At 41.2% G+C, this 14,715-nt stretch overlaps 1 protein-coding gene across 3 annotated transcripts; it reads left to right on the forward strand.

Moving 5' to 3' along the window:
* The first annotated feature begins 7,593 nt into the window (after positions 1-7,593).
* Speer4cl8 (spermatogenesis associated glutamate (E)-rich protein 4C like 8) lies at positions 7,594-12,259 on the forward strand. 3 transcript variants are annotated; one of them, XR_010060137.1, is made up of 4 exons: positions 7,594-7,784; positions 8,821-8,980; positions 10,261-10,404; positions 11,915-12,259. XR_010060137.1 is itself a non-coding variant. In XM_063278607.1 (4 exons), exons 2-4 carry the CDS (start codon positions 8,970-8,972, stop codon positions 11,199-11,201), a joined length of 318 nt encoding a protein of 105 aa, XP_063134677.1. In that variant the 5' UTR covers positions 7,604-7,784; positions 8,821-8,969; the 3' UTR covers positions 11,202-11,872. The 3 variants fall into 3 exon arrangements, 1 of the variants encoding a protein (XP_063134677.1); XM_063278607.1 differs by lacking the exon at positions 11,915-12,259 and adding an exon at positions 11,039-11,872 and having other exon boundaries at positions 7,604-7,784; XR_005496923.2 differs by lacking the exon at positions 10,261-10,404 and having other exon boundaries at positions 7,615-7,784.
* Positions 12,260-14,715: the final 2,456 nt, after the last annotated feature.

Consider the following 14,715-nt stretch of genomic DNA (forward strand, 5'->3'; position numbering starts at 1 on the left):
CCATTCAGCATTGTTCAGCTGTGAATTCTTTGCTTAGCTCTGAACCCCATTTTTTTAATACGGTTATTTCTCTCCCTGCGGTCTAACTTCTTGAGTCCTTTGTATATTTTGGATATAAGGCCTCTGTCTGTTATAGGATTGGTAAAGATCTTTTTCCAATCTGTTGGTTGCCATTTTGTCCTAACCACAGTGTCCTTTGCCTTACAGAAGCTTTGCAGTTTTATGAGATCCCATTTGTCGATTCTTGATCTTAGAGCATAAGCCATTGGTGTTTTGTTCAGGAAATTTTCTCCAGTGCCCATGTGTTTGAGATGCTTCCCCACTTTTTCTTCTATTAGTTTGAGTGTGTCTGGTTTGATGTGGAGGTCCTTGATTCACTTGGACTTAAGCTTTGTACAGGGTGATAAGCATGGACCGATCTGCATTCTTCTACATGCTGATCTCCACTTGAACCAGCACCGTTTCCTGAAAATGCTATCTTTTTTCCATGGGATGGTTTTGGCTCCTTTGTCAAAAATTAAGTGCCCATAGGTGTGTGGGTTCATTCCTGGGTCTTCAATTCTATTCCATTGGTCTATCTGTCTGTCCCTGTACCAATACCATGCAGTTTTTATCACTATTGCTCTGTAATAGTGCTTGAGTTCAGGAATAGTGATTCCCCCAGAAGTCCTTTTATTGTTGAAGATAGTTTTAGCCATACTGGGTTTTTTGTTATTCCAGATGAACTTGCAAATTGTTCTGTCTAACTCTCTGAAGAATTGGATTGGTATTTTGATGGTGTTTGCATTGAATCTGTAGATCGCTTTTGGTAAAATGGCCAATTTTACTATGTTAATCCTGCCAATCCATGAGCATGGCAGATCTTTCCATCTTCTGAGGTCTTCTTCAATTTCTTTCTTCAGAGGCTTGAAGTTCTTATCATACAGATCTTTTACTTGGTTGGTTAAAGTCGCACCGAGGTATTTTATATTATTTGGGACTATTATGAAGGGTGTTGTTTCCCTAATTTCTTTCTCGGCTAGTTTCTCTTTTGTGTAGAGGAAGGCTACTGATTTATTTGAGTTAATTATATACTCAGCCACTTTGCTGATACTGTTTATCATGTTTAGTATTTCTCTGGTGGATATGAAAATAACAGGAAGCAATAATCACTATTCCTTAATATCTGTCAAGATCAGTGGTCTCAACTCTCCAATATAAAGACATAGATTAACAAACCGGATATGCATTAAGGACCCTGTATTCTGCTGCCTACAGGAAACACACTTCAGAGACAAAGACAGACACTACCTCAGTGTGAAAGGCTGGAAAACAACTTTCCAAGCAAATGGTCTGAAGAAGCAAGCTGGAGTGGCCATTCTAATGTTGAATAAAATCAATTTTCACATAAGTAATCAAAAAAAGATAAGGAAGGACACTTCATATTCATCAAAGGAAAAAATCTACCAAGATGAACTCTCAATCCTAAATATCTATGCCCCAAATACAAGGGCACCGACATACATAAAAGAAACCTTACTAAAGCTCAAAGCACACATTGCACCTCACACAATCATAGTAGGAGATTTCAACACCCACTCTCATCAACGGACAGAGCATGGAAACAGAAATTAAACAGAGCCATAGACAGAATAAGAAAAATCATGAACCAAATGGTCTTAACAGATATTTATAGAACATTCTATCCTAAAACAAAAGGACATACCTTCTTCTCACCACCTCATGGTACTTTCTCCAAAACTGACCATATAATTGGTCATAGAACAGGCCTTAACAGATACAAAAATTTAGAAATAATCCCATGCGTTCTACCAGACCACCACGGGCTAAAGCTGGTCTTCAATAACAATAAGGGAAGAACGATCATATATACATGGAAGTTGAACAATGCTCTACTCAATGATAACCTGGTCAAGGAAGAAATAATGAAAGAAATTAAAGACTTCTTAGAATTTAATGAAAATGAAGGTACAACATACCCAAACTTACGCAAAACAATGAAAGCTGTGCTAAGAGAAAAACTTATAGCTCTGAGTGCCTGCAGAAAGAAACAAGAGAGAGCATATATCAGCAGCTTGACAGCACACCTAAAAGCTCTAGAACAAAAAGAAGCAATTACACCCAGGAGGAGTAGAAGGCAGGACATAATCAAACTCAGAGCTGAAATCAAACAAGTAGAAACAAAAAGGACCATAGAAAGAATCAACAGAAAAAAGTTGGTTCTTTCAGAAAGTAAACAAGATAGGTAAACCCTTAGCCAGACTAATGAGAGGACACAGAGAGTGTGTCCAAATTAACAAAATCAGAAATGAAAAGGGAGACATAACTACAGAATCAGAGGAAATTCAAAAAATCATCAGATCCTATTACAAAAGCCTTTATTCAAGAAAACTTGAAATCTGCAGGAAATGAACAATTTCCTAGACAGATACCAGGTACTGAAGTTAAATCAGGAACAGATAAACCATTTAAACAACCCCATAACTCCTAACGAAATAGAAGCAGTCATTAAAGGTCTCCCAAGCAAAAAGAGCCCAGGTCCAGAAGTGTTGAGTGACGGATTATATCAGATCTAGAAGACATAATACCAATATTGTCCAAACTATTCCACAAAATTGAAACAGAGGAGTGCCACCAAATTCCTTCTATGAAGCCACAATTACTCTTATACCTAAACCACACAAAGACCCAACAAAGAAAGAGAACGTCAGACCAATTTTCCTTATGAATATCAATGCAAAATTATGCAATAAAATTCTGTAAAACTGAATCCAAGAGCACATCAAAACAATCATCCGCCATGATCAAGTAGGCTTCATTCCAGACATACAGGGAAGGTTTAATATACGGAAAACCATCAACACAATACACTATATAAACAAACTAAAAGAACAAAACCACATGATCATGTCATTAGATGCTGAGAAAGCATTTGACAAAATTCAACACCCCTTTACTATAAAAGTCCTGGAAAGAATAGCAATTCAAGGCCCATACCTAAACATAGGAAAAGCCATATACAGCAAACCAGTAGCTAAAATTAATCTAAATGGAGAGAAACTTGAAGCAATCCTACTGAATTCAGGGACTAGACAAGGCTGCCCACTCTCTCCCTACTTATTCAATATAGTTCTTGAAGTTCTAGCATGAGAATCAGACAACAAAAGGAGATCAAGGGGATACAGATTGGAAAAGAAGAAGTCAAAATATCACTATTAGCAGAGGATATTTTCTACTGACATGTGTGACATGAGACAAAACAGTCCATGTCATCCCTCACCTGAATAACCTTCCTTAGAGGACAGTGTAGTTGGAGGGTCCTTCTTTCCTCTCCAAGACAGAGAAATATTTCCAGTCTTCAGACAAGTGTGTCAGCCATTGTCCAGTGACTATCTTGAGATGTCCACAATGTCAGCTGAGTTTCTTCATCCAGGCTTCCCTTTAATTGTTGTAGACGATTAATAGGGTTCCAGCCATAGGATTTAATTCAGTGCTACAGTACTTTGCTATACACATTCAAAGCCCTAGCTGCCACCCTAGTCCTGTGTGCTATACAGAAAGAAAATAAAGAACCACATTGTATATCAAGTTTCTCCTCCAATAAAAGGAGAATCTGCACCAAGTCTTTTAACTAACTCTAAGCCCCAGCTTCCCCACAGCACCCTCTTTCAATTCCATTATTGGTGCATTTTCAGTAACGCTCACTTTATTCTTGGTGTGCAAAGAATATGCACCATGTCAGTAAAGTGTGTGTGTGTGTGTGTGTGTGTGTGTGTGTGTGTCTGTGTGTGTGTGTGTTCATCCATAAACTCACTATAAACTTTTATCAAATGACCCAGAACACCATGGAGAAACCTGTCGATGTGCATGCAGAATTATGTTACTACTGTTCCATGGCACCTTGCAGGGAACACTGAATTATTGGGCTGCTTTAATAGAGCCTAAAACCAGGCTATGCATGGTTTTCGGTGAGATTGTGATGTGCAACACCACAACAGATCAGCAGAAGCTTCATTTATTCCATGCTGCTCTTACCAAGGTGAGGCAAAGCCTCATCCCATAGAGAGTCTGGTGGGATCTGATGAAAGGAAATAAACTCAGGGCTGAAATCAAGCCTTTAGAAACAAAGAGAAAAATACAAAGTCAAGGAAAGCAAGAGCTGTCTTTTTCTTCTTCTTCTCCTCCTCCTCCTCCTCCTCCTCCTCCTTCTTCTTCTTCTTTTTTTTTGAGAAGATCCACAAGAGAGACAACCCCTTCCTCAAACTACCAATGCACAAAAGAGACAAGACAAAAATTAAAAATCAGAAATGAAATGAGGGACATAACAATAGACACTGAGCAAATTCCAAAATCATCAGTTCTTACTCCCAAGGACTTTACACCAGAAAACTGAAATATTTATTCTATATTGTTGATTTTCTAGGCAGATAACAATTACCAAAGTTAAATCCAGAACTGGGAAGGTATCTGAATAATATCCCTAAGAAAATAGATGCAGTCATTAAAGGTTGCATACATTATATATTATGTTGCTTTCTTTTTGCATGATTAAACCCCTTCAAGGACATTTAGGTGTGTTATAGAAAGTGTTACTTTTAAAACAAAAGAACAAAGAAAGAAATTGTGGAGTCATTGAGATACACTTCCCAGACAGGATCAAGGAAAGACTGCTAAGAGATGCAAGCAGGGGCTGGAATGCTGCCCCTGAGAAGAAAATGTTTTTCTCACTTTACCTTACACTATGTTGTACTGTGTCCTATTTTTGTGGAAGCGGCTCTCTGGGTTATGACAAGTATATTGTGATACTAGGAAAAGGGGTGGTTTGCTATACAGATATTTTAAGAAGAAGCCTTTGCTTAGTCTTATTTCTTTGCCTAGTCTTGCCTCAGTAGTTCCTGGTATCACGGGAATAACGATCTTATTATATCTTGCCAAAAGGGAAAGTGAGGTAATCCATATTCATGCCTATATAAAGATTAATAAGCTTGCAGCTGCATGCAGTTGCATCTGCCTTTGCTCTGCATCCCCTGTGTCCTGGTTATTTGTGACCATACCTGGGCCCCCAAGGCACTAGATGTTGACAAGAATCACCCTTCTCAGTGTCAGGTTTATTTTTTTTCTTTTTTGGAATCTGTGATGTGGAGGCGTATTACAGCAACAATATGAAATAGCAGGCTGGCATGTATGCAAATTGCTGTGTTTAAGCTAGGTATGGGGACAAGACCTCAAAACAAGCTGTTAGGATGGGAAACAAATAATGTGTTTGCTGCTGGAATTGAGTTACCTCAGCTGTGTTGCTCTGCCTGCTCAGTGCCCATTCAACCTCACTCTGTTTCTAGAGAGGAACTCAAGGTTTGCCCAGCTGCCTGTGAGCTGTGATATGGGCAGAGAAAGGCTAGGACACAGTGCTGCTTTCCCACTCCTTAGTTATGCTGAAATTTTCACTACTGTACCTGTATATACAAGTACAGTGTGGTCAGTTATTATAGATATTTGTCTATATGTATAATAGAGGGCAACAATGATTGACTACACCCAATTCTATAAAAAACAAAACTCAGGAAACCTGGCCATTGGCAGCAATGTACCAAGAAACATCTCGGATGGGGGGGGGCATGAATTCTGCCAAGCAATGAACTCAGATAGGTGGGGTTGGGAGAAAGATGTCTGGTCAAATATCCCACTAGATTCACATTCTATCATCTTGATTTAATCTAAGGACAAAGAAATGGAGTATCTCTGATGTCTTTCTTCTAACCCTTGTAAGGATAACTGGGGTTTGACCTCAGTTCTTCACAATTCTTGCTGGGGCAGCAACACTCAAGGAAGCTTGAGATTGCCATAGGCACAGTATTAGGCTAGAAATGCTGAGTAGATGATACTAAGTTGTTCAGATGGTGATGCCCATTTGCATGCATTCTTAACCTGGACCTAAGGAAGGAGAGATCAAGGTGCTTAGAATAGAGAGATCATTTCCAGTCCTTTTCTACCATTCCAGAATGAAAGACTGGTCGGCAGAGAATGGTAAAAATTCAAGAATTGGTAGATGATGCTTTGAATGAAGGGTGGGTTTCAGTGCTGGTTTTAGACAGTGTCTGAATTACCCCATGTTGTTCTCTACATTGCTCATCAGGTGCACTTTGAGCTCATATAAACCTACTTCCTCTTTCCAATACACAGTCTTACAAAGGCGCCTCCAAGGACTATGAGGACATTCTTAGCCATTGAGAACTGAGGTGTGTAGCCCACAAATATAGCTTTATCCACTTTCTTCCATGTCTACTAGCCATTTGAGATTGTTGTTGTAATATGCCTGACAATCAAGGACATAGAAAAATAACTTGATATAATACAAGGACATAGTGATCATATCCTGCGTCGTTATGTATGTTCTGGATGAGGTTTGTTAAAATGACAATATTGCACAAAGCTTTATATAGGACCCATCAAATTAAGGGTCACTATGCACTGTCATAGCTAAAATGGCCTAGTCAGAAGTGACCACTGGATCACTCTTCTGTAACTTCACATGAGAGGCTTGTTCTTGTGTTTTTTCTTTTTCTTTCTTTCTTTCTTTGTTTCTTGTTAGTTAGTTTGTTTGTTTATTTATTTATTTATTTATTTATTCATTTATTTATTTATTTATTGCTTTCTGTGTTGTCAAGAAGATAGTTCAAGTCATGGAACTGCCCCCAAAATCTGAGCTATGCATCTAATCAATTAGTATTAGTGTACGCATACAATAAAATAACTTGGTTTTTTTTTTAAATTACAATAGACGCTCTTGTGTTTTGTGGGGTAATCCATGAACCAGAAGAGAAGATGCTTGTTTCTTACTCTGTCCACTGAGTTATGTCCCTAGGCTTGTCCTACTCCTTTGGCTGCACCCCATCATCTGCTGACTATTTTGTTTTTCAGATAGAATCGCATGTTAGAGCTTAGAGAGGCCTGTAAGCAATCCTGCTTTGGTAACTTAAGTGCAAAGAGGAGAGCCCCACACTCAGCCTGAGGGTGCATTCACTGGTGGATCCAATATTTCAGTTTCCTCTGCCAACAGATCTCCATGTTGTTGCCAGGACCATAAGGAATGCAATACTTTCTCCTAAGGAATCTGGTGGCAACTGTCAAATGTTAAGTACAAAGCTTCAAGTTTTACCCATAAAACACACCCACATTGCTAACTACTCTGCAGGCTATTTCTGCGTGTGATTTCATGCACCTGCACAGGATGAGACAGGAGACCTCTTTGGCTACTTCTTTAAACTGGTGTGATTTCTCAGTAATCTTTAATGGGTAATATTGCTCAGTGAGGATAATTTGAGGTAGGATGAAACATTTCTGTGCAGGGATTTGGGAGGAAGCACTCATATAGATACATAGCAATGACTTAGGTTTTTCCAATCAAGCCTAGAGCCAAATTTGGCTTTGGAAGCATGTGGTGCTCAGTGGCTATGCCACAGGGAAGTCTCCTGAAAAGGGCACATCAGCTTTTGCTCAGTAGAGGGAAAACATTAGCAGGGAGGCAAATCTGTTCTCTGTGACATCAGCCATCCCTTCTTGGACAATCTATTGTCTCTTAGTGAGTCCTTGGAATCCCTGTGATGTCACCAGTGTTGTAGTGACAACCAGTTCCCTAATTTTTCTCTCTTAGTGTCCAAAGGATATATCCACAGGCATGTTTGCCCGTCTTCGCAGGTGCTTTGTTGATGGAGAAGAGTCTAGAGAGAAGCAAACGAAAGCTGAAAGTAATGATGGACACAGGACGTGGTCATGTGGAATGTGGAGTAAGTTCTGGGCAGTGTATGTTGAGATTCCTGTCAGGGGTGTGTGTGGGGGCCTTCAGTTGGCCTTTATAGCAATGGGCCACAACCACTGGAACATATCCAATGATAGTGAATTCCATGATTATCACAATACCTGAAAGTCAAGGTTTTCACATCATTAGTTTCTCCATAACCACATGGAGGATAAGGCAATGCCTATGCTATTATTCTGTGACCTTCTAGCCTTTACTTTTACAGTGCATTTGGTGTGTCAAATTGATATAATAACACCATCGGGAGTCATGGAGGGTAAATCTTTTCTGAATTAAACAGGGAATCAATGTACTTCACTTTCATTGCTTCTTTAAATTCAGTGTCTATCTGACAGTAGTAACAGGGAGAGAATTGTGCTCCTGGCCATGACCTTATATTCTTAGAACTCCTCTGACTACCTCTGGCTGGCAGGTCCAACCTTACCTTCATACATTAAGGTTCTGTGTGGCAGATATTTTTCTACAGTAGCGAAACTATTTGGAGCGGGTAGACCAAGAAAGAGCCTGTAACCTATTGGCACTTCTGGGGCATTTGTCATTTCAGTAGGGGAATTAATAAGTCTGTTGACCTTTTCCTCCACCTGCATGACTTTTTAATCCAAAGTTATTGTACTAGAGTAACAGTGTAGGATATCTGAGTATCCCTGATCACTCAAGTCATTGTGGATGCTGAATTGATGATCTGACTTCTGAAACCACAGGGGTGAGGGTTCTGAAACCAGGTTATAGACCACTTAGCTGTTAATAATCCTGGAGACGGCATCTCTCTGGTACTTGTAAGCCTGTGTTGGCGGGCATAGGGAACACCTGGCTGCTTACATCTCTTGGTCTCTATAGAGTAGTGGGGGAACTGTGATCCCCTTAGGAGGCCTCTTATGCATAGACCAAACTCCTTGCAACGACACTGGCTTCCAGGCATGTTCTCCTGTTTGGGCCTCACTGTGGTCTGTGTATGCTCTATGCATTCTCCCCATGCAGGTTCACTTGTGTTCTTCTACCTACAGAGGCCTGAAGACAAACGTCATCCCCTGAAACTGTCCTAAACAAGGTGCAGGCCAACGAGGAAGAGGAGAGGCTGTTTAGAGAACTCGAGCTAACTACCAAGGAGAGAAATGAGCTGACAGATCGCCTCCTTTATGTGACAGGTGGATACATGAACAAGAGGTATGCATTGCTCCAAATGCTCTTGTGTCACTCACCGCTGTGTAGTATCATTCTCATCTTACCCTATTAAGGTGGTGGGCTCTAGAATGCTGGGCCTCTCAAAAGACCTTGTTCTAAACCTCATCTCCCATATAGAGGAGATTCAGAACCTGAGCTTTGGTCAGGAGTGAGTTTGGAAATGGACTCTCTGATTCTTCCTGTTGAAAATCTGAACTTGTGATCTGAGTGAAGATTTCAGGGATAAAGTCACTGGAGCATGAGTTCCCAGTGTACAATTGGAAAGCTCTTGACAGGTGGTAGCTTTGCAAGGTTCTAGGTGCTGTGAGTTTGTGGAGAGTGTTTGTACTTGCTAGGAAGGTGACTGAATGCTATCATCTCCTGGCAGCAGCCTTATGTGATAGGTCCTACATTGTTCATATCAATGCTTAACTAGAAGTCCTGAGGCTCTGGCTTGTTCTTTCTTGTCTGTGTGCCTTAAACTCTGAGACAGTAATGGTGCATACATTTCTACTGATTCTCATTGTGCTCTTTCCATATTTGTCTCTCTCTCTCATTCTCTGAGTCTGTTTACTTTTCTTTTCTTGTGGGTGTGTCCCAGTTTGTATGTCTGTGTGTGCACAGGTCTGCATGCATATGCACAACTTTTATGTGTTTATATGTCCTCCACACTTGGAATTAGGGGCCTGATTTTTGGCCTCAGGATTTATCTGTATAATAGTTTCATGGAGGTGTGAGTGCTTCATTTTGGAAGCCCCACTTTCAACAGCACAGTTCTTTGCCTATGTGGTCACATTTGTCTGTACATTTGTATGCCTTGGGCAGATTATAAGTTTGTGGCAATATCTGGTCTCATCTCCATAATTATGTGTACTGTCTGCCTCTAGAATGTTAGTCATTCAACTAGTAGCATCCAGTTGTCAAAACAGGAAAAATAAAATCAGAGGTTTCAGGGTGTGTGTGTGTGTGTGTGTGTGTGTGTGTGTGTGTGTGTGTGTGTGTGTGTGTGTGTTGGCGTAAGAGCTGTAGCCTAGGCTCTTGAGAGCATAACAGGATTGAATGCAGATCCAGCCCTCCTGATTGAAAAAAGTGAGCCAGGGAACCCTTTATCCGGGTGCTTCTGTTGACCTGGGCACACAATTTCAAGTTTCTGAAGCTGAAGAAGATCTCAATATGTAGAATTGAGAAAGTGTCATTCCAGGGCTGGGGTAGTACAAGACCCAGCCTGAGTTCATATAATCCTAAATGCCGATCTTCATTGGGTTCTATCTTCCTGGGGCCAGCTCCTACTTCAGGCCAAATCCATTTTATGAAAAATTGAAGATAAAGAAGAAAGAGGTAATGTCATTACTGCACAACTTAGACACAAACAACATTGAACATCGTGAGAAATTTCAGGAGCTCAAGAAGGAGACTAACTTCTATCAGTAAGTACTGGTCAGAAGGGCCCATCACTTGTGGAATGGCCATCTCTGCCTCTCTTTGTTCTGGACTGGAGAGCCTGCAGCTCTGAGTCCATCTGTTCTGCTGTTTAAAAATCACTGTGCCGTGGGTCTTTTGGACTCAGTTTCAGTTCCATAGGAGACTGTCACTTATCACCACAGTATCTATGCATCTTTAGAAGGCTCTGGATAGAACTACACTGATTCAGGCATCAGAGTGTTATTAGGCCGACCTGGGCCTCTGGGGTCATACCAGGTTTAACAAAGCTCTATGTGTGGACCACATGGTTAGCATGACCTCCCCTTGTTTCTACTGTCCTCCTGTGGTTGTTTGCTGCCTCCTAATTGATGTTGCCCCCATGAATTGGGCATTCACGGGATACTTGTAGATCCCTTGTTCTTTTGGAGAGACATGAACACTTATTGCTGCTTGGCTCACAGAAACAATTCATTCTTCCCTGAATTGGCCGTTTGCTGTTTGTGCAGCAGCCTTACATGTATGAAGATGTATTCTATGAAGTCTTCATGGGTATCTGGGTCCTGGTGGAGTTTGTGGGATTTGGCAGTTGGAATGGGAGGAAGAGGCTTCTGGATCTTACTATGCAGAGTGTGTTTCCAGCAACCTGCACAGCCGGCTCCTGATGGACCAGGCATGTATGAAGAAGTTGGTCACATTGAAGCAGGAGAGCAAGGAGGTACAGCGATATTTGTCTGAGTTGAACCCGAATGATGAAGACGAACAGGAGAAGACCAGCAACCTCCAGACCCAGCAAAATTTGTAGGAACAAGCAGCTGAGTCAGATTAACAATGTCTGATACCATTTGCCTATTGGATACATCTTTGCTTTCCCCTATCACCTTTCTAATCTCCCCACACCCAATCAGTCACCCACCTCATGTGACAGAGTTATTCATTGCTCTGTCTATGCACAAGTATTCTGGGAAGTTAACCACTCTTCAGACACTGAATTATGGGCAAGTACACTTTTCTGCCCTTTTTGAAACTGCAGTCCAGAAATAGTGACAGAGGAATAACATATCACATTACTGCATCTCCCTGTCATAGATTGGATGCTATGAAGAGTTTTGAACAAATTCTTGGTCCTCTGACAAAGGTCATACAGGGGTCATGTGATGGTTGGAAGCACCTTGTAGGGATAAGAACCAAGTGCAAATGGCAAATGAGTCCTGGTCATTGGCTTTGATCTGGGTATCATGTGGCCTTCTCCTTTCTTCCTGCAACTCAAATAGGTCTCTCCCCATTTCCCCGTTCTTGGTTTGCACTGGTAGAAGTCTGAGCAGCAGCTTGTTATCCCACAGTACTGTGAGGGTTGCTGGTGATTTTCCCCAGCCTGCAGAGATATCAGCAATGATTTCAGTGAAAAGATCAGTGCTGTCTGTCCAATGCAGCTGAAGGGACAGAAGGCAGCAACTTGAGAGCTGGTATGCGTGTCCCCACCAAATCAGTGTCTTAATAGCTGCTTTCTTCTCCCAGGTCTCAGAAACTGCAGAAGACATGGAATAGGACGGACCCCAGGAAGACAGCCCCCTGAAGAATGAGTTCCTCTTTCAGGAGTTCCCTGTGACGACAATCCTCAACAGTCAAAGACTTTTTGTGGGTGAATATTCTTCTTCTCAGTTAATTTCCTCAATGTCTAGAGACCCTAAATTTATGTATCAGTATGGTGGCCTGTCTGATTGAGGTGTTTCTCCTTTCTCATATCGACAACACCATTTGAGAGACAACTGCGGGGACTTCCTTGACATCTCATGTCCTAGAGGAGAAACAGCACTACAACTGTGTTTCTAAATGGTCATTAAAAAATGCTGTTAAGAAATATTTTTGGTTATGATTTTCATTGAAGTTTTGTTTTTGTTGTTTCATCGTTATATTTTCGTGTTACTGTTTTTCATTTTTGATACCATTTTAGTTGTTCATTTTATGCCTGTTTTTTTGTAAATTGTATTCCTTATGAATTAAAATTGATTTGTAACTCTTGACTCTTAAGACCATCTTCATTAATCAAGGGTCCTTTCCCCTCCTGTAGACTTAGAACTGAGAGCTAGATATGGATCTGTGCATGGTCCAGGGAGCATGGGTAAATAGTGAATTCAAAGCCACCAAGGGGTACACAGGGTAAGAGTGTCTTTTGTGTGGATAATGTGACTTTTTTTATAGACACACACTTTATGATGTAATCACTGCCATACTGTATCCATGCTGTCATGTGTTCTGCTCATCCTAATCTATATCAGTCTACAACACACATTCCTTATTGACTTTGTGCACCAGATATTGAGTAACACACACTCATGCCTGTAGAGCTGCAGAAAGAACGACAACTTTCACAAAGGACTAGAGAAGGAATCCTAATCGAGAGCCATGTGCCTCAGTTTTCCTTACAATGCAGCATCAGCATTAAACCACAGAGATAATGACCTTCAACGTCATTTTGGGAAATAAGTTTTTGTAGGAGCTGTTTCACTTGATCATTCATATGCTGTGTTTTTTATTGTTGCTGATTATATTTATTTTTGTCATTTAACTCAATGGATTTTTTTTCAACTGTATGTAAGTATATGCACTCCTGAGTGCATTTCCCTCATGATCTAAAAGAGGGAATAACATTCCCCATTGTAAATGATCGTTAGGGACCACGTGGTTCTTCTGAGAGAGCAGCAGATGCTCTAACATGGGAGTCATAACCACAGATCCTGTAGGTAGCTTTTGTCCTTCCAGGGCATGTGTTGTACTAGGTGGACACGATCACCTCCCATTTAGGAGAGAGATCGCAGGAGATGTGTATGTTGAGCAGTGCCTGTTCAATGTGGTAGGCTCCTAGGCATCCACACCAGGTTCTGGTGCTTCTGGGTGGGGGCAGGGTAGGGGCGAGGGCAGGCTGGGGGCGGGGGTTGGGACCGGTCTGAGTCAAGGGCGGTGGTGAGACTGGGAGGGGGGATGGGTCGGAGATGATGTCCAGTGTGGGTGTGAGGCAGGGCGTGGGCAGGGGCAAGAGCAGGGGCAGGGGCGGGGGCGGGGGCAGGAGCAGGGGCAAGCAGAGCATAACCCAGCCCTGACCACTGGCAGATAGGCTCTGGGGTGGGACAGTCTCGCCCTGCAGCTCTATTGATGGGGTGACAATGGAAGAAGAAGCAGACTCAGGAATTCTAGGTAAAAAGAGAAACTCAGAGAAGGGGTTTGGCAATGTTCCTTCTCTTTCAAATCAGAGGAATAATTGAAGCACTATTGTTATTAGGTCGTCATTAAACGTCTGGTAGAAAGGCTGCATTAAAGCCTAGTGGCCCTCATATATATTTTTTAATTTTTGTAGTGGCATCGTTTAAATACTATCTATTTTCTTATGAGAATAATCTTATGAGTTAAATCCCACATTTGGATTTAACTTGATATTTGTTATCTGTGTAGAAAAATTACCAATATCAAATAGATTTTTCACTTTTCTGTAGTAAAAGACTCTGAAGAAGCCCTAATGGTTGTTGAATTCACTCACATGTCTATTGCTTCATCCCCCTTTTCATTTCTGATTTGGTAATTTAGGTATTGACACTGTGGTGTGTACTTAGTTTCAGAAAGGGGTTGTTTCTCTTATGGATCTCCTCAAAAAACAGCTCTTGCTTCCTATGACTCTTTGTATTATCCTCTTCGTTTGTAATTGAATGATTTTAGTACTAAGCTTATTTCCTGCCATCAAATCCTACCAGACTCTCTATAGGATAAGGCTTTGCCTCATCTCGGTAACAGCAGCATGTGATAAATGAAGCTTTTACTGCTCTCTCTAGTGGTGATGACGTCACAATCTCTGTGTAAACCATCCACAGCCTGTTTTTAGGATGTATTATAGTAGACCACCATTTCAGTGTTACCTGCCAGGTGCCCTGGGACACTAGTAACACACGTCTGCATGCACCTCGACGGTTTTCATTACAGTCTTCTAAGTCATTTTATGAAAATTGATAGTGAGTTCATGGATGAACATACACAAACACCTGCACAGAATCACAAACAAACACAAACTCTCTCTCTCTCTCTCTCTCTCTCTCTCTCTCTCTCTCTCTCTCTCACACACACACACACACACACACACACACACACTCACACACACACACACTTTACTGACATGGTACACATTCTTTGCACACCAAAAATAAAGTGAGCAGTAATGAAAATACACCAATAATGGAGTCGATGGAGGGAGTTATGCAGAAGCTGGGACTTAGAGTTACTTAAAGGCCCTATGCAGGCTCTCCTTTTGTTAGAGGAGAAATTTCAAGTGC

The sequence above is a fragment of the Rattus norvegicus genome, chromosome 19 (genome assembly GCF_036323735.1).
Source record: "Rattus norvegicus strain BN/NHsdMcwi chromosome 19, GRCr8, whole genome shotgun sequence".
NCBI classification, from domain to species: Eukaryota; Metazoa; Chordata; class Mammalia; order Rodentia; family Muridae; genus Rattus; species Rattus norvegicus.